This window comes from Leucopleurus acutus, assembly GCF_964270905.1.
Source record: "Leucopleurus acutus genome assembly, chromosome: 7".
Lineage (NCBI taxonomy): Eukaryota > Metazoa > Chordata > Mammalia > Artiodactyla > Delphinidae > Leucopleurus > Leucopleurus acutus.
In genome coordinates, this window is record NC_139150.1 from 14061046 (window position 1) to 14081118 (window position 20073).

The 20073-nt window shown below is 48.8% G+C and overlaps 1 protein-coding gene across 7 annotated transcripts in view; it reads left to right on the top strand.

The window, feature by feature from the left end:
- CDK5RAP2 (CDK5 regulatory subunit associated protein 2) overlaps positions 1-20073 on the top strand; it is a 182118-nt gene that overhangs the window by 95341 nt on the left and 66704 nt on the right. For 6 of the 7 annotated variants that reach the window (XM_082843508.1, XM_082843511.1, XM_082843509.1 and 3 more), the window contains 5 exons: positions 4281-4411; positions 5934-6043; positions 8170-8298; positions 15382-15477; positions 17308-17495. In XM_082843508.1, the coding sequence (XP_082699634.1) occupies positions 4281-4411; positions 5934-6043; positions 8170-8298; positions 15382-15477; positions 17308-17495 (654 nt within the window). The remainder of the gene's footprint in view (positions 1-4280; positions 4412-5933; positions 6044-8169; positions 8299-15381; positions 15478-17307; positions 17496-20073) is intronic. The other variant, XM_082843513.1, reaches the window with a different exon arrangement.

Genomic DNA, 20073 nt, shown 5'->3' on the forward strand with positions numbered 1-20073 from the left:
GGATGGTTACAGGTGGAAGGATATGATGTCTGGGGTTCATTTCCACACTGCACAGCAGCGCAGGGAGCAGGCAGGGACACCGATGGAACGAGATTGGCCACGGCTCCCTGGTTGTTGGGACAGGGGTGTGGGCAGGTGTGTGGGGGGGGGGCTCATTATACTGATTTGTCTTCATGTGCTAATGTCTAAAATTTTCCATGATAAAAAGTGAAGAAAACCCAGCCCTCACTGCTGCCTCTCTTCTGCCCTTCACTCCAGCGCTAATGGGGTCCTCACTGTTCCGGGGCGGGTGTCTCCTGTCTCTGCTTTCAGCAGCTATCTGCACCCTGCTCTGCGTCCCCCTCATCCTTGAGGATTTGCCTCAGGGGTTCCCCTTGTCAGGAGGCCCGCTCTGTTCCTCTGCCCTCACAGCTGCCCTCACCTCCCTTTGTTCCTTGGCTGCTGTGGCCTGCGTCTTGGCCTAGAAGGTGAGCGCCCCCAGGGCAGGGGTTCTGTCTTGCTGTCTGCGTTTCCCAGTGCCTGTTACGGGGGCTGGTGTGGAGTAGGCACTTGGGAAGTGTTTGCAGATGAACCCCCTCCCAATTCTTCTAAGTTACGAGTTTTCAGGATTTTTAATCTGGAGCGAGTTTAAGGAAAATGAAAACATGCTGATGAAATTCTCTGAAAGTGAGCTTTTTCGAGAAGCCTCAGCTGCTCATCATTTTCACTTGTGGGAGGGGTTGAGTAGCGCCGGGAACCTCAGAGGGGGAATGGGCACAGCGGGTTTAATTGTGCGGCTACTCCGACGGGAGCCAGTTCTGACTCTGGGCACCGAGAGGCCCTGGGGTGGATGTGGCCGCTGTCAGGCTTCCTCAGCGTCACTGATGGCGGCTCTGAGTTTCATAGGCTCTTCCTTAGTGAATAACAAGGTGCATGGGACCAAGGTGGGTCAGGGCTGTGACTAATAGAGATGCTTAAAAGGTTTCCTGTTCACCTTCAGAGTCACAATACATTCAGCAGCTCTGAGCTCTGGAGTAGGTCACTTTTCACCCTCAGCCTCAGGATATGTATTTGTGCAGTTGAGATTGGCCTGCCTATAGACCTACCTGTTTACCTACCTGCCTACCTACCTTCCAGGGTTGTTTGAAACGAGTTGATAATGTGTAAAGTCCGAATTCTGACTGGCAGATAGTAAGCACTCAACAAATGGTAACGTTTATTAAGACTAACAGCAACGTGAAAAGCCTCCGTACGCCTCAGTGTGCCACTGTGCATAAGCTCAGCTTGCAGGGGGTTTTGAGCCTTCAGACCTTGCCCTAGCGAGCGGCAGAATTGTGGGCTAAGGCCGGTGGAGCCCCCTGGGGTAACTCCAGCACTGCTCACTCTCTGGAAACTGGCAGTGAAAGCTGGATGACTCTGGAGACGTGTGACGTACTTGTAAGTAAAGTTGGAAAGGGGGAGCGGGAGGGAGGAACTGACCAAGGGCAGCTGTGTGCCTGGTCCTTTCCCGACACTTCAACCCCATATCACAGAAGTGGAAATCTGCTCTTGGAGATGTTAAGGGTATTTCCCAAGCTCCTACACTTAGGGATTCTCAGAGCTCAAGTCTCCGTGGCTCCTGAGCCCAGGCCCTTACTGAGACAGCTCTCATCTGGAGGACAAGGACAGTTTATACTTTGCCTCTAACTCAGGTTTTCTCAACCTCAGCACTGTTGGGATTCGGGGCTAGATAACTTTTTGTCCTTTTTTTGAGGGGCCGTCTTGTGCATTGTAGGATGTTTAGCGACATCTCTGGCTTTTGCCACTACATGGCAGTAGCACCCTCCCTGCCCCAGTTGTGACAACCAACAATGTCTCCAGAATTGCCACATGTGCCCTGGGGGGTTTAAGTCATCTCCAGATGAAAATCACGCCTGTAACTCAGGAGTAGCAGAAAGCTTGGCATATAAATGTCTGTTGTATGGGAGTCATTAGGATACGTGGAAGGAAGGAGGTGATGTTTGTCGAGCACCTCGTGTGTGTCAGGCACTGTGCTAAGCTCTTTCCGTTATAACATCTCATTTAATCCTCAAAACACTCTTGAAGGAAAGGCACTGTCCGCACTTTACGGATGAGGCTAGCAGGACTCGGGCAGTTTAACTGACCGCCAAGGTCATGGAGCTCGTGAGTGGTGGCACTATGGGGGCGTGCGTCCTCCGGCTCCTCCCCCACTCCACTCCAGAAGGAGGAAGACTCAGGGCTGTCCTTTCTTTCTGAGTGAAGCTCCTTTTGTTCCACCGACTCCTCACACCTTGCAGAGATCGTGGAGTTGGGGAAACAGAAATGACAGACGCAGGAGCAGCAGCTGTGTACTTTTCACCCTGTCAGAAGATGGAAGAGGGAGTGAAGCCATCGCTTTCCCTAGCCCTCATTGCAGGAGCTTCGCTAAAACAATCTCCTTTCTTCCCCCACTGGTTAAACGTGTCTGCGGCCTGACCGCATCCAAGCGAGCGCTGCGCTGTGACACCTCTGTAAGGTTTCCATCAGCCTTACAAATTGATCATTATGATTGTCTTGAAATGGAGCTAGGTACAGGCTGCTGGGAGGGCCCCTTCCCTTGCAAGGAGGCTGCTTCACAGTGAACCATCTTCAAAGCAGCAAGCATAGAAGATTAGACATAATGGTTTATTTTCCTTCCAATAGAAGTTGATTTATGTGTGCAGTTCGATGGACGGAGCTGGAAGGAATCGCTGGAGGATAAGTGGGGCTTGAGTCTGTGGCGCACATATCTTAGAGCGATGGCTCCTAACCATTCGGGGGCTGTGGACCCCTCTCGAACAGTCTGATGAAAGCTCATGGACCCTCTCCGTAAAACAAATCCACATTTTCATACACTTCTTCCAGCAGTTTCAAAGTGTTGGTGGACCCTTTCAGGGAAAAATAGGTCAGACGCTGGACAGAGTGACGTATTTCTTGGTATTTAAAAAAGGCTTTCTGATATGTTAAGGCGTTTTCGTAGTCTCAAAAAATGTTCACATACTTTGACCCAGTAATTGCACTGCTGGGAATCCATCTTAAGAAGCTAACCCTGAGTGTGAAACAAGGCTTTAGGCGCAGAGGTTTTCATTGAAACAATATTTACGTTACTCAGGTGTCTGCTGGAGCCTCTGTTCCTCTGAGAGAACCGGTTCAGACCCCTGCCACGTGCACGTCAGTAGGAGTCCGGAGCCCTGCGTGAGGAGCTGCACTGCCTAGTTCAGTAGGCACTAGCCATGTGACTACATACATATAAATTAAAAAATTAAGCATTCAGTTCCTCAGCATGTAGCCACATTTCAGATGTTCAGTAGGCACGTTCAGCTAGTGGGTACCGTATTCTGCAGCGCCGATACAGAACATTTGCATCATTGGAGGAAGGTCTGTGGGACAGTCCTCCCCCCGTCAGTGCAGATTCTGGGAGGTGTGCTTCTTCATGGCCTCCTCTGAGTTCTGGGTTGCTGGTTTCTTGCAGGCTCTCTGTGCAGGTCAGCACCGTATTGCACTGACCCAGACGTGATACTTGACATCACCACCCCTCCAATAAAAATCCATTCTACTCTGCATTTGTGAGTGGCCAACCCATTACTGTAGACTTCTTTTGACCCCTAAATTGGTCCTTCTCTTCCTCCTATTATTGACTCTCAGTCTTCTCCTTTTCTTTTTTCTTGTCCCTGCTGCCCCTCACCTTTACCTCCAGTGCCACCTCTTTTAGGGGTGACATGGCCGACGTTCTCCTTGTCGCCTTCTCTTCTGTGGAGAGCCTTCCTTCCATACCCAAGCCCATGCAAGGCGTTATTCCAGAGAAACATTCTGGGGAATTAAATTACTTCCACCTAGCTACATCTGTAGCAAAAACTTGGAAATGACCCAAACGTCCACTAATAGGGGATGAGTTAAATGGTGGGACATTCACCCAATTTAATGTTATATAGTCATTAAAAATGACATTTGCAAATTATTTCTGGAAATGTAGGGAAATATTTAAATGAGAAATGCACAACTTAGTATTATATGTCCAGAATGATTTCAACCTTATAGAAATACTCAGGGAAAAAGATTGGGAGGAAATAGTCTGCCATGTGTTTTTTGGTAGTTGGGTTATGGTAACTTTTGCTTTTTTTTTTAATATGTTTCTATTATAAATGTTCTATAAACATGTATTTACTTTTATAACCAGAAAAAAACCCACAAATGACATAAAAATCAAAGGAAGGCTTGCTGGGCTTTGCATCTTAAAGCACAAGTAGGTCTGTTTTAAAATTCCGGTGTCTTGTTTTACCAAGTGTCAGCAACCTGCAAGCTGAGTTGAGCAGCATCTTTGCCCTGCGGAAGCGGCTGGAGCGCGATGTGCTGTCCTATCAGAACCTGCAGAAGGCCCTGGAGGAGCAGATCAGTGAAATCCGGCGACGGGAAGGTTCGTGCTCTCTTGTCTGTATTTCCCTTTGGTTTTCCCGCCTGGAGGGCCTTGGCTGAACTTTAAGAGAGTCCTAAGGCTGCGGTAGGAGGCGAGGCGCCCCGGGGATTTCGTCTGGGAAGGCTTTTCTGCAGCGATGGTGTTGCTGTTGCTCTCCTAGTCTGTGCCTGTCTGGCTCGGCTCGCGGAGCCGAAGGGCCCAGCAGGCAGTGTCAGTTCCGCAGAGGGCCTGCTGCAGGACTGCTTCCTCGCTGCCCCGGCTGTGCTCTGCATTGCTTGACTCTTCTAACTCCACATAACCTTGGGGCCTTGCCATTTCCTTTCTGTGGTCAGTGGCCCTCATCACCCTAAACATCTGGGCTCTGCCTACCACGGCGCCCACTGCAGAGAGCCCCACTGCACAGACACGTGCGGGTGAAACCTCTGTTTCCTGCTGAAGCGTCGCTTTTCACACTGTCATGACCGCACGTGGATTCAGCTAGGGAGGGTCCTGTGGTACGGGCACTGCTGTGCTCGTGACAGCTGTATCTGGCTCCCTCCTTTGCTAGAACCTGAGCCCCGTGGTGTCTGGGTTGGCGTTTTCCTTTCCTTATCTCTAGCCTTCCTTTCCTTTCTCTTCCTCATTACTGATTGTAATTCCTGCTTACAATCAGTAATAGCAGTGGTAGGTTTGACATTTCCTGAGCGCCCGCTGTGTACCAGGCACAGCGGCAGGCACTTAACTCCTCACCTCTGCTCCTGACCGTTGTCCCACTGGATCGAGTAGACATTGACGTCACATCACAGGTAAAGAAACCGAGGTGGCAGTGGGGGTTGATTTACCCAGATTGGAGGCAGGACATCTTCCTTCGAAGTCTAGCTCTTTCCTCTATACGAGGCGTATCGGCTCTTACCCACATGTGTTGAGTGAGATCATGCTTGTGGATATGCTCCACTCAGTGAACAGCGTGACCCTTCTCTGCACCTTTGCTCCCTGTGAGAGTGTGACCTTTGGTGCAGAGAAGGCCGACCCTTCCGTGGGTGACCCGAGAGTCTCTCATCATAGATCTCATAGGCGGTTTCTGTGCTCGGTGTGCTCGCTCCCGTGGCGGGCTCTGGGGCCGGTAAAAAACACATCAGGCGCTTTTGAGTTCTACCCTTGAGGCTCACATCTAATTTTCCTGTATTTTCACTTAAACAGAATCACTCCCTCATTTAAATTGAAAATCACTATTTGCTTGTGCCACTCAGAATGGACTCCAGGTACAGCACTGGATATGCAAATTATAATTCAGAGCTGGCCACAGTGAAAGCCTGCAGCCCACGATGAAACCATACATTGAGATACCAGCCTGTAGAGAAAGAAGAAAATTACTTTTGCTCCAAAGGTGGTGCATTAAACTCCCTGTGTGTGCTTATCTCCCTTTCCCCCGCTACCCAATTCACAGTGCCTTAGATGGATTGCACGGGGAATTGTCTGGGAAGGATCTACTTCTGATGTTCTTTTTCTCCTCCTCCCCACTTTTTTTTTTCTTTTGGTGCAGAAGAACCATTTTCATTTTATAGTGATCAAACATCTTATCTGAGTATTTGCCTTGAAGAGCACAGTCGGTTTCAAGTGGAACATTTTTCTCAAGAAGAGCTTAAGGAAAAGGTATTGACCTATTAACTTTCAGTGCTTTGTTGGTTATTTGTTGTCTCTTGGGTTCCTGATCAGAGGTGTAAGATTCTGAAAGCCCTTCTCCCCGCCTCTCTTCCCTCTCTCCCTGCCTGTCTTTTTTCCCCTTGATGTACGTTCCCTGGAGTCCCTACCCCGTGTCTGATGCATGCCTTCTGAGGCTTGAGGACCCCACCCAGGCTCCGTCTCCCCTGGGAAATGCTCTCTATCCCCCCTAGAATTAGCCACCTTTCCCTCGGGTCATTCTCCTCTCTTCTTGTACCTGACTGCACTGATGTCCTTCTCATACTGATCTATAATTAGCTGGGTATTCTTCCGTATCTCCACTAGGCTGTGAACATCTTAAAGCGAGTGAGTGTATCTTATTTATTTCTGATTTCCCAGTGCCTGGCACACATAGTGGGAGGTAATTGATGCTTTTTGAAAGAATAAAGGTTCAAGGTTGATCAGTAAATCTTTTCTAAAACTGGAAAGGTTTTCAATCTGTTGATCATTGGTGTGGTTAGAGTGGCTTTGTATTTCAAGGTTCTAAGAGCCATTGATAAGAATAGGAAGTGTGAGCTCAGAGGACACTGTGATTTATTATAAAATTACCATCTGTGTATAACAGGTTGAGTTTCTGTCTGGGAATAACTCACATGCCGGTGGAGTAGAGAGTCATGTGAAGGAGCAGTGGCAACGTGGAGTGCAAGGGTGGCTGTAATAGGCAGAGGTGCGAGGTTTAGGGGTAGCTGAGAAGGAGAGGTTAGCTGTCGGGGGTTGGGAGGTACTCACTGGATCACAGGAAACTGCTCAATAGAAGTGAGACCTGAAGTGGTTTTGGAGGTTGAATAGGAGTTTATCTAGTTGGAAGGCTTTTTCAGCAGAGAGAGAGAGGAAAAACAGCAGATGTAAGATGCAGAAGAGATAAGAAGGAGAACTATAAACATGTTGGTGTTTTGGGAGGAGTGGAACAAGAAGCATTGAGGCATCTGTTAGTGTTTCGAAGATGAAAATAGACATGGTAATAGCCGCTGCGCGTACCTCCTGTGGTTGTGTTAAGGGCAGGAGCTAGTTCCCTTTGTTGGCACTTAGTGAATGTTTGTAGAATCAGAATGTTTTCTTCTTCCCTCTATGATATAACCTCCTTGAGGTTGGGTCCGATTTGTGTTCATGTTTTGGTGCAGTGGACACCTGCTGTGTGTGGTCAGGGTGGGATTTCCCACTTTCTTTGAGGGGCTAATGATTACCCCCTTAAGAAGGGTTTGGAAAATCACTAGCCGTTGTGATTTGAAGCTTGCAGGGAATGAAGGCGGTGTCTGCTCAGATGCTTATGGACCTGGCCTCGCAAGGCCTGTGCCTTAAGGAGGAGCCCTGGACCGGGAGTCCAGGCCCGGCTCTGCCTCTGTGCGGGCAGCTGCCCCTGCCCACACGACCGGGCACTTTGGCTGTTGTTGTATGTCACTGAATTCTCCAGGCACCCCAACTCTGGGACCTCGGGCAGTGAACTTCTTTGTGTCTCGGGCTTCTTGTTGTAAAACGGGGACAGTCATACTGCTGTCCGCCTCCTCGGGATTTTTGTAAGGAGCGATTGACTAAAGCTTGTGGGAGTATTTTAGCAGCCGTGAATTGCTTTATAACTGAGGACTGTTATTATGGACGGTGCTAGAGAGGCATAGAAAGAGGAAGGTGGATGCTGTAAAATAAGCCTCTGACAAGCCTCAGAAGTTTCAGTCTTGGGGGATTTTCCTCCAGAGGGTCTCAAGTACAAGGCAGAGGTCATATTTGCTGTCACGGACAGAGTACTTAGACCGTGCCGAGGGCTGTAGTGTGCTGTGACCGTGATCGCGTTCAGTTCTCACGGGAACCCATTCCACAGATGTAGAAATGGAGACTTAGACCAGGCAGCTTGCCCAGGACCTCTTTGCCTTGAAGTCTGGCGCTGGGGTTAGGATACAGAAATGCTGGTGTTTTTCTCACTGTACCCAGGGTAGCCTGAAGCCTGGAGTCAGGCCACCTGACTCTCCGTGACTGTGATGCAGGACGTCTTCTCCGTAGCCGTGGCCCCGGGAGGCAGCAGTGTACCCGTGGGTAGTCAGTCCTCTCCTGCTCTTATCTCCCAGGTCGGTGACCTTATCCAACTGGTGAAGGAGCTGTACGCGGACAACCGGCACCTGAAGAAAACTATTTTTGATCTCTCCTGCATGGGCTTCCCGGGAGAGGACAGGCCTGAGTCGGCAGATCAGATGGAGGTAAGAAAGAATGTTCTCGTCCTCGCGTGCTAATTACACAGAGAGTGACACCCCCCCCCCCCCCACGTCTCCAGGCTGCATCTCTTCTGGGGAGGTCTCTGTTGAAACTCCCTCTGCCGTGGACAGGGTTTGAGGGCCCTCAGGTCAGCAGGTCTGTCGGAGCGTCCCGCAGGTTTGGGTCATATCTGCGTGGACACACTCGATGTGCTGTGATGCTTTGGACTCCACGTCCGGCCCTGGGGTCTGGGCTGTAGATGGTACATCTGGATGCTTGGTCTGGTCTCAGGGGCCTGGAGAGTTGCCACGTCACCCACGTAGCTTGGGTAGTGTAGCTGCAGCCTTAATGAACCCCTTACCGTGGAGAAACAAACGAGAAAACACACTTTTCTTTTACTTTCTGTATTAATCCTCTAAATGCATCTTGTCACTCCCACGGCATCTGGCTTCTGGATTTGACCAGATGTGTGCAGTTTATTCCCACGCGTACCCAGGAACCCCTGCACTCTGCTGTGTACCGACGACTCGACAGGGAGTACAGAGTCGGCGTCCCGTGAGCCCACAAATTCAGCTTCCTGACTATGGGAGTTTTCCACTGGTGGCATTTGAAAGTCTGGAAGGGCCACGGAAGGTTAAATCTGGTGTCTGCACTAAAGCGCGTGTGGTTCCTGGGCTTTTGTACTCACTGAGGGTGTGGGCCCGTTCCGTTAGCCCACCCCAGGGAAAGCGGGGGGAGCCCCTTCACCCTGTGACTCTGGCTCTCTGCTCACCTTTGTGGTGTGTTGGCTCCGATTTTCTCTGTTCTCAACCCGACCGCACAGTAGAGGGCCCTGATGTTGTGACAGCGAGGAGAAGCTTGCCACTTCCTCCCTCTAGTCCCTACCTGGCCTGACGCTCCCCCAGGAAGCGCCTTGCTCCATGCCTGTGTTATGCGACTTAGTTTCAGAAGACTGGAACTGTCCTCATCATGAAATGCACTAGGGCCTTTTGTACTTGGATCCCCCAGAACCTTCCTGGTTGGGGTTGTCTTGAACTCAGCCTGGCGTGCCAGGTAAATGGAGGTCTCGTTGCCACACCATTTCTGGGGAAGGATTTGTCAGCCTTCAGCTGTCTCCTCCCACGTTCAAGGTGGGAAACGCTCAAAGGTGTTTATGCGGAGCTCTGGCCATCTGCTCCCTTGGAGAGAGGGAATGTTATTGAGCTTAGTCTCCAGGGCTCCAGATAATTTTGAAAAGCAAGAATATCTGCAGCCCATTTAGGGAGAAACAAGTCTCTTGGTTTATTTTTTCCAATGTGGCATTTTTTTTTTTTTGGTGGCATTTTTAATAAGCAGCCCATTCGTCACCTGCTTCATTTGAGTGTCAGACGGCGAGTGTTTGTTCATTTGCCCTTTGAAAGAAATCTGTTAAATGTCCTATTATGTCCTTTGGAGAACAGAGGGATTTTCCTCTTGCCACTCTGAGATCTTAATAGCAGCCGACTCAGATTGGAGTCATTTGTCAGGTTGCACATCAACTTGATGTTCCCTATGAATAGTCGTGTCCTTCGCAGCACAGGCCCCGTCTTCCCCGGCAGGCGATGGGGAGATCCGCACGGGCAGGATGGTGCTCCCACGATCATCTTGAGCTGAGGGAGGAGAGGCTGTTAGGGGTGAGGGTGGGATGGCAGCAAGGAGAGGCTGCTGTTCCCTGGGAGTGTGTGTGGCTCTCCTTGGATGAGCAACGAGGCAGAGACAAACGGGAAATGCCTCCGTGGTCCACAGCCTTTTCTGGGCAGCAGGGCTTGTGGAGTAGGGGCTGGCACTGCTCCAGTGCTCTGGGAGCCTACAAATCAGAAAAGGAAAAAAACAGCCAACAAATATATTCTGTATTTTTAAAATTCAGTAGTTTTTCCTCCAATATTTAATTAACCCACAGCATTGCCTAAAACTTGGAAAATAAAGAAATGACCCCTAATCCTGTCACATTAAAACACAGTTAATTAACATCCTGGAATCTTTCCTTCTCTATTTGTGTATTTGAACGTGTGCGTGCCACCCACAGTACATACACAGTCCTGTTTCCTGTTTCTTTCCAGTGGCTGCTGTGTTATAACCTCTTACGCCATCTTAGAGACGCTAGCTGCGCCACTGTGGTCGGACACGTAGATATTTCCCGTGATGCACCTGATGAATGTCTTTGGACACAAATCATTTTCAGGGTTTAGGCTTTTTTTCCTTAGACTGTGTTCCCAGATGAGTAATGACTAGGTCAAAGGTCCAGACACATAGATACGTATATAAAATAGGCACGTGATTTATTTTCGTATTACACACCCCTGCCTGCGCAACTATTAATCCGACAAAGGCTATAAAGAGTAGGAAGCCCTTGATTCATTTTGGCAGCTGTGTCTTCAAAACGGTGGCCCTGGGCTGGATTCCCTCCTGCTGGGCACACAGCACTTATTCCCTGCATGCGGGCAGGTCACTGAAAAACCAGCCAAACCAACAAAAGACCAAGAACAGGCATCCTTTTATTTTAAAGTACATCAAGAAAAAAAAGAAAAAATCTGTAATGAGGTTGCCCCTATTTCCTTGTATTTATTTACTGGTTATAGTTTATGTATTACAGAACAGTGTGGTTGAGAATTGCCGTTCGGGAGTGATTTGAGCGGACTGCAGTGGCAGCGGGGGGGGGGGGGGCGAGCATCGTAAGCCATGAGCTGTGTGACGTGCAGTTGTCACCCCTGGGGGTTGGGATTCGTGGGCGAGCGCTCAGAAACGGTTAGTCGCTGTCATTATTTACTTATGTTGTCATTTTTAGGGGATGGTTAGAAAACTGCTTTTTTTTTTTTTTTGGGCATGGAGGGGAAACATGGATTAAGGGGCATAATTTAATTGAACTCAGATATATGTAGGGCTGTCCTTTTGAGTAAGAAATAGACCTTGGGCTTCCCTGGTGGCGCAGTGGTTGAGAGTCCGCCTGCCGATGCAGGGGACACGGGTTCGTGCCCCGGTCCGGGAGGATCCCACATGCCGCGGAGCGGCTGGGCCCGTGAGCCATGGCCGCGGAGCCTGTGCTCCGCAACGGGAGAGGCCACAGCAGTGAGGCCCGCGTACCGCAAAAAAAAAAAAAAGAAAGAAATAGACCTCATGTGACTCAGAGGTCAGAAGTGGTACTCAGAAGTAGAAGGTGCTTGTTAACATCTGTTATTATCAACAGAATGAAATTTGGTTTGTCAGAAGCAGATTGAATTTCATTGAAAGGAGGAAGTTTCTAACATTTTGACTTCATAAGTTATTATGAGTTGTACCCGATTTATAAAGCCCTTGGCACCGTGCCTGGCATGTAGTAGGCACTCAATATGTAAAACACAGCTATTTTAATTTTACTTTTTTAGTAAATTAGTGGCAGAGTTGGAACTAAACCCTTTTCTGACTCTGTTCAGTGTTGTTTTAGCAACACCATAGGGCAGTGCTTCTAAAGTTTACCGTGCGTGTGAATTTCCTGGGGACCTTGTTAACGTGAAGATTCTGGCTCAGTGAGCCTGGCACGGGGCCCGGGAGTCTGCATTTCTCACAAGCTTCCGTTGCTCCAAAGACTACACTTGGAGTAGCAAGACCGGGGTAATCCCAAAAACCTGTTGGTTCCAGCTGTCATTTTGAAAAAAGTCTTGATTCATTTGTTTGTCCTTTTAGCAGTGTTGTCTTGAGCACCAGGCGCTGGTGTTAAAGCGGAACACAGACAGGGTCCCTGCCCCATGGAGTCCGTGATGCAGAGAAGCGGAGGTTGGCGAGGGCCTGGAGGAGTGCACGCGGGCGTGGAGACGGGCCCGGCCTCCTCTTGGGAGGTCAAGGGAATTTCCTCCTGGAGGAAGCAGGGGGCCTGCCAAGGTCAAGAAAGAAAGGCTCAAGAGGCAGGGGGAGAACCAGGCCAGTGAAGTTGTTAGGGAGCGATGCTTAGGGAGGGCGTGCTTATAGTGTCACGTACTCTGAGAAAACAAGAGAAAAACGGCTGGGAAATCATTCGTGACCTGGGCATTTTCAGCAGAGTGAGGGGGACCGAGGCCACGCGGTGGTGGATGGAGGAGCGGTGAGGGTGGGGAAATGAAGGCGGCGCCGGTGGGCGCTTTGGAGGTGTGGGGCACTCCTCCAGGTGGTGGTGGGCCCGAAACAGAGCCCACCTGCAGTGACGCATCAGTCTCTCTGGGATCTTGCCTTTGAAAACTGATAAGTCACATATGGCATGCGGGACATTTCTCTGTGTCCACAGCATTGAATTTCTTGATCATTGCTGGAAACTGGCTTTTAATTTTAACCACGTCTGCAGAGGTAAAGAGAAATGAAAGAGAATGTTTATTTCAGTGTGTCGAGTCACGGTGTGGTTGTGGTTCTGGAAATGAAGGATAACTCGGATGCTTTTGCTGCTTCAACTGGAGTGACACGGGTTCACAGTACTCTGCTCGGCTAAACTTCAGGGAGACCCTTCTCTGATCCACAGGGTTGGGGAGGAGCGCCTAATCCCAGGAGGGTGGGTTCCATCTCCTGCATTAGAAGGTCTTGGGGAGCTTTCATGAGCAGTTTCTGGAGGGCGTTGGCAGCAAAAGCCACGTTGCAGAAGGTGAGGATGGAGAGTTCTTTCAAGAAGCTTGGAGAGAGGCAGGCAGCACTCAGTGACCAGAGCTGCTGATGAACCAGGAAGGAAAAACGTAGTTATTTTGCTCTTTTTCAAATGAGAGCGGCTTTTCCCCAGCATTTTATTATGAAGAAATTCTAGCAAAGTGAAAAGAACTTCATGGTGGACACCCATATACTCACCCCTTAGATTCTACTACTATTAACCGTTCCCACCAGCCATCGTATCTTTTTGATAAATTTTAGTATAAATCACAAACATCAATACGCTTCCCCCTAAATACTTCAACATGTATATCGTTTCCTTCAATATGTTTATAGTTATTTTTTCTTTTAAGTTTAGATTTACACACGATGAAATACAGAATTCGTAAGTCTTTGTTTGCTAAGTTTTACAAATGTATGTACCTGTGTAACCCAAACTTCTATCACGATCCCTCGTGTCCCTTCTAGTCGATTCCCACTCGCCCCCGCTCCAGCTGCTCTTCTCATTTTCTTCCACCATTAGTTTTGCCTGTACTAGACTTTCATAGAAACGGAATCATAAAGCATCTTCTCTTCTGTGTGAAGCTGCCTTCACTCAGCGTGTTTTTGAGATTCATCCATGCTGTTACGTGAATGAATAATTTTTATTCATACTTTTTATTGCTAAGTAGTATTCCATTGTATACATGTATTCTAATTTCTTTGTTCGTTCTGCTATTGATGTACATTTGGATTGTTTCAGGTTTTGGTTATTATGATAAAAGCTGATGTGAACATTCATATACAAATCTTTTTTTTTTTTTTTTTGCGGTACGCGGGCCTCTCACCGTTGTGGCCTCTCCCGTCGCGGAGCACAGGCTCCGGACGCGCAGGCTCAGCGGCCATGGCTCACGGGCCCAGCTGCTCCGCAGCATGTGGGATCTTCCTGGACCGGGGCACGAACCCATGTCCTCTGCATCGGCAGGCGGACTCTCAACCACTGCGCCACCAGGGGAGCCCTATATACAAATCTTTATGTGGACATATGTTTTCATTTCTCTTGATGAATACCTAGGAGGGGGATTCCTGGGTCATAGGGTTATTAGCTTTATAAGAAATTGCCAGGACTTCTTCTAAAGTAGTTTAACATTTTATACTCCCACCGACAAATTTGATTGTCCTAGTTGGTAACTTGAGCATGTTTTAATAATGAGGGAAGAAACCAACAGAGGGAGAGAAGTTCCTCGTCCATATTCAGAAACTTTTCTGCCTTAGGAAATACACTTACACATGTTTAGCGTATTGAATGCTTGATAGTGTAGTAAGATTTGTAGACTCATCAGTCCTCTTTGATCCTGATTAGGATGGTTGGGTTGAATGTATTCTGATCCTGGGAAGTTTTCTGTAAAAGACTTTGTGAAGTCAGTTTGCTTTGTTTTGTTTTTCTTCTTCCAAAAAAGGGTTTCTTTTAGAAGGAAGATCAGAAAAGTTTAACTTGGGCTGGGAAAATTATGGGGTGATTGACTAACTGTGGGAATTCATGAAATCACGGTATGGAGATAGAACCTTAGATACGTCGTATGTACAACATGCCCAGCAGGCGGCTGGGACTCAGCTCATGTTTTAACGCTGTGGTGCAGCGGTCACTACTTCATTGGTGAGATGCGGTTTGGTACAGTTTTTGAAACCGCGTTGGCTACCTTCCCTCTCACTTTTCATTTGGTTAATCCGGGTGTCTCGTGCCTAGAATTTTCCCTCTTCCAGAGAGCTGAGATCTGGCCCTGTTGAGAACACTGAACTGTCTGTTCTGTAGAATGCAAACTGCAGAAGCTCTGGGGTTTACACTTCTTTAGAGCATTAGGGATTTACGCAGTCTTTAGAAATAACTCTCTTTCATTTTCAAAAGCATAAAGTTATTGTCGGGGAAGCTGGATACTCTACTCATTAGCGATGACGACTTTTTTGTCAGCAAAAGGGCAGTGTGGCTGAGACTGCCCATCTCAGATGTGTGACAGTACAAAAAGAGGTTTATCCCCTGGGCTAAATAGAAGGGATGCATAAATTGGACACACCGTAAATTTCATTTACTGCTTTCTCGCTGTTTGATAGTTTCAATTCCATCAATAGCTGTTTTCCAAAATCTTGTTACTTTTATATAATCTGAAAGTGAATTCAGCAATGGCAGGGATGGGAGCAGCGCAGCGGACAGCACAATTTCCAGCAGCTCAGGAAGGCCATGCGAGGGCAGGGGGAAATGGCTTTACTTATTTCTTGGGGAATTTGTCCTTAAATTATGCATGATCCCAGGCAGCTGTGTGTGATTTGCCAGAACTAGCAGCTCTGACTTCGGCTAATTTTTATTTCATGGCTTTGGCATTTGTCTCTGCCTCTTTTTTTGGTTTGTTTTTTGTTCTGCATCTTTTAAAAAAGACATCACCGACTTATTCATACATATTCATGCTGCACTCATTTTTGGGTTGCATTTTCACACCATTCCATGCTCCATGTAGCTTCTGGCTAGCAAGGAGGACGAGGACTCAAGCAGAATTGGAGAGGATGACAGGAATAATCTGCTGAGTGGCGAGCGTCTGGAGCAGAGGAACAAGGTAGGAACATCTGCCCCTCTCTGTGCCCAAGCCCGCCTCCAGTCTGGAACGAGTCCGACGGGTTTTCTGTTCCTTCCATCTGTGTGGAGTGCCTGCCGTGTGCCAGCGGGGAGCAAAGAGAGGAGGTCTCTTCCTTTCTGGAAGTTACAGACGGGGTGGTAGAGCCAGTCATGAACCAGGAAAACAAACATATAGTTGCAAATAAAAACGAGGCTGTTGCAGGAGAGTCGCAGGCATTGGACACTGGGCCTGGGCAGCTCTTTCGAGCTCTGACCCAACGCATTCATTTTACGCATTGGAAACTGAGGCCTAGGAGGGGAGATGGTTTATCTGGGGCTCAGAGTAAGGCAGTGACAGAGTTGGGACCAGAGCCCTTGTCTCTGGACTGCTGTGAACTCCCAGATCATCTGTGTGTAGTGTAAGGAGCCACTGATAGAACCAGACTTTCCTCCTCTGGGTCCGTCTGCAATCTCCTGATCTGAAACCCAGCGTAGTGTCATCCGGGCGGTGTTGAGAATTTCACTCCAGGCACACTGAGGCTGAACATTTGGAGCAGATATTCTCCAGGGTTGAAAGAACCGTAAAGACTGGGATGCGGTGGGAGACAGGAGGCTGCAGATTGGGCGTTTGTGGCCTTCAGGGTATTCAGGTTCGTGGAGTCTTGAGTGAGAGATCATTCTCATGAGCGTTTTGGAAAGCAAAGCAGTTAAAAGTGGGGGCTCCGGAATCAGGTCTGATTTTGAGTCTTGGTCACGATCTCTGTGACCTTGCGTTAACCCTTGCTTAGCCCCCAAGTCCGAGTTTCCCCATCCATGAAGATAATAACACCGCTTCCTGGTTAGAATTGTTGTGATATTTAAAGAGAAGGTATGTACTAAGTGCTCAGTAAGTGGTAGCAATTGCTCTTTTTATTATTATATTCTAGACTTTTCCTTCGGTGGAGGTTGCTTATTTAGGTGGATTTAATGACTAGATTGGTGGCAAACAAGACCCTATAAATGACAGCTCATCTGTGTGGGTCTTGTCTTCCGTTTAAAAATCTTAATCATTTTACACATGTGGAGAGAGGGGTGTAATGGCCAGTGTGTGTATCACCAGCAGTAATGAAGTCAAGAGGAGTTATTTATAGACTGATAGAAGAAATTTACAGCTTTGGAAAGCGAGAGAAGGAATGCTAATTGCAGCACCTCAAGACATGCCCAGCACAGGCTTTAACTAGATGTTTCCTTGGTACCACTCCTCTGGGACCTTCAGCGACCCAAGAAGGTGGATCTGTGAAGAACACGTCTCCATGGGAATTAGGAACTCTCCACCGTCCTGATGAGACAAATCAAAGTCACAGTAATGAGGATGTGTCTGTAAAGAGGTTGCTTTCTGATATATAATGAGGAGGATACATTGCAAGAAGCATATAATAAATGTCCAAAGCATTGTTAATGGCAGCTAACAATGTTCCGGACCCTTCTTAGAAAGAATTTACAGGAAGTAGGCCGTGGGCTGAGGGAACACAGCTGTAGCGGGTAAGACACTGCGCCAGGAACTTAAGTGGGCCAGCCATCTCATTTTGTTCTCGTAGCTGCCATGGGAGGTGGCGTTCCTGTGCCTAGTTACGGATAAGGAAACTGAGGGTGAGAGGAAGTGATGTAAACATCTCCGTGCCCTCAGATGAGCGTGTGTGGACCGCGTGCACCCTCCCTCTCCCCTTTCATTTTCTCTCGGGTCTGCTTGCCCTCACTCATCACTGTTTGTCTCCATCCTCTCTCTCTTTTCCACGTAACCCCCTTCCCCTCCTTCGTAGTCCATTATCTGACCACATACTTTGATTTGCAGATTATGGAGGTCAATTCCAAAGGGGGCTGCAAAAATGGATATTTAAGGCACACAGATTCCAATATTTTAGACTCCGACGGAGCCCACAAATCCGGCTGCCCCGGAGACCAGAGTTTGGAAGAAGGCGAGCTCCTGAGCCTGCTCGCCCCTCTCTTCAGCGAGAAGGCCATACGGTTACTGGAATCCAGGTAGACATGGGACCCAGGCACTGCAGTTGTCTCTGGTTTGAGGGGAGAACAAACTCATTTTGCTAAATGGATTTAGATGGCGGTGCTGTGTAATTTACCTGGGAGAGCTCCCGAAATGGCTTGGAAGGAATCTTGCCAGTTGTGCAATTAAGTAATTAGGCTGCCTGCTCCTTGGCCGCGAGGGGACTGCGTTCAGCAAAGCCGCATGCAAGGCCAGCGTAAAGGGGAGAGAGAAAGCTTCCTTCAGGATTGTTCCCGGGAGCCCGGAAAGGGCTGCCTGGCTGTCAGCGCGAGGAATCAGCCCTCCCGAGATCCCTTCCGCTTTCTACAACAGCTTAAAAAACTGCCCCTGTACTTGTGACTCTGCTGTTTCATGTTGAGCTCGAACTACAATTCCCTTCTCATTATATCTGCCGGGAGTCTTTCCTATGTGAGGAGACACTACAGGGTGTTTTCCTTAAAATGAAAAGGGAGAAATATTCAGTACATTTGTATTTTTAAAATTAGTCCTTCAGGAGCAGATTTCCCTTCTTTCCCAGTCTTTCCAGGCCACTAGCAGCTGCTCTGGGCTTTGGAGCCAGAGGGAGCTGTGCTTACTTTCCTCTCTCAGTGCCTCCGTTTCTCTGACCACTTCTTGCGGTTGCTGTGAGGAGTGGAAAAAATGCTGTTCAAGGAGAATGGCTGGCATGTGGCGTGTGTTCAGTGAAACCTTTCATTCTCCTCCAGCACAGACAGAGAAAGGGAGCTGGTACCACCACCCAGGACGGCTGGCAGGAGCCTAGCGGTTCTCATGTCCTTGGTGGGCTCAGCCTCGTACACATTTTTTCAGCTGAAAAAGGACGGTAGTGTACTGTGAGCTCCGGGAGGCCACCCTCCCCAGCCCCTGACATCTGCTTAACATTTTTCTAGCATGAGTCCTCATGCTAGGGGGACACTCCCAGTGGCTGTTTTGGTATATTATCACAGGGAGTTGGGTGACCATAATGGCACTTGAGAAATGGAGGATTTCCTCGGCATCAGGGGCTCCTGTGTTAAGAGTTAAAAGGTGCACCTCGCTCTCTCTGAGGACCGCCTAGGAATGCACTTGGGTGATGTGACCTGGGAAAGTAACAATGGACTGGTGGGAGTGCAGGGAATTGGGGCCCACATGCTCCCTTCTGGCACGGAGGAGCTTTTCAGCCCCAAATCGTTGTTGTCATGCCAGCCCGTGGCCTCAGAGCTTCCAGTCTTTCAGTAGAAGCCCCAAATTTGTATGCTCAGTCTCCTGATTTTTGAAAATTTAGACTTCATTACAGTTTTAAAGAAAGCACTTTACGCGCTGACACTCCGCAGGCAAGCTTGGGACATCAGCCATTCAGTTACCTGTTCCCTTGTAGGCGTCTGTTCCATCAGCTTCCGGGCCATCGTGGGCCAGTTCTAGTGTTAGAAAAGGCTTTCTTAAATGCTGGCCGGCATCTGCTGCTCTGATCCTGCTTTCTGTGCAGCTGCCTTTCTTGGGGCACCGCTGAGCCCCAGGACGGCAGGTTCACAGCTCCGAGGGCCCTCCTGAAGGCCCAGCTGTGGTCTTTTAAAAAGACCGCTTGGGTAACTAGGATTCTCATTGGCCAGGGAAACACTAATTTTCTGCCCAGATAGTCTCTCCAGGAGTTCGGTGTTTTGATCCCCCCAAAAAGCAGGGTATTAGAGTCAGACAGACCTGTGCTCCGGTCCAGCTGTACCGTTTGGACCTTGTGACTTATCTCCCCATCTTGGTTTCCTCACCTGTAAAGTGGGGGGTGATGACACTTAGCGACCCTATAGGGATCTTGTGAGAATGAAATGAGATAATGTGTGTACATAGGGATCCAGGTTGGTATTAAGTGGGGCTTTGGTGATATTACTGCTTAAAATGTGCCTGGCCAGTTACTCCTACCCTTTCCCCGTTACCCTCAGGTAAGATTCATACCATATGCAAGATACGTCGGCCAGCCCGTGATTCAGGCCTCTGTGTTCATCGCTGAGCCCACGTCTGATACCCTGGTGTGGAGCGCGATAGGCTTAGGCCCGAGACTTAGGCCTCTGAGCTCTGCCGCCCTCTAGCCGTCCACGCTGGGGCCTAACAGGCTAGCAGAGTAGCTGGGCCCCAGGAGTAAATCTGATTCAACTTACCCATCCACTGGGATGGAATAAGGAAGCAGCTTAGCCTGATGAGCTGTCTTGCACTTGACCAAGCCGAGCACTCGTTCACCGGGGCTGGAGTGAAGGGTCAGCTCGTGGAGGGCGGGCTGGCTGGCCCTGCTCTCCCGTGGTCTTCACCATGTGTGTGGTTCCCAACCCTCCCTTCACGTGCTTCTGGTTCGTTTGCCCCATTCCCTAGAGGACGTGGTTTAGGATTTATTACCTACGTGTCTCAGTCTTTGTAGCTAAACTTAGGTGTGACATTGGAAAAAGTCTAAAGGGGGAGCCCTTGGGGATTTTTTTTTTTCAAGGCTAGTATTGCATTCTTGAGCCATACCTAGTAGAAGCAGAGAAGCTAACTCCCCTAAAAAACCTGGGTCTGCTCTTCTGGGCATGGTGAAGGGACAGGTAAGGGACCACC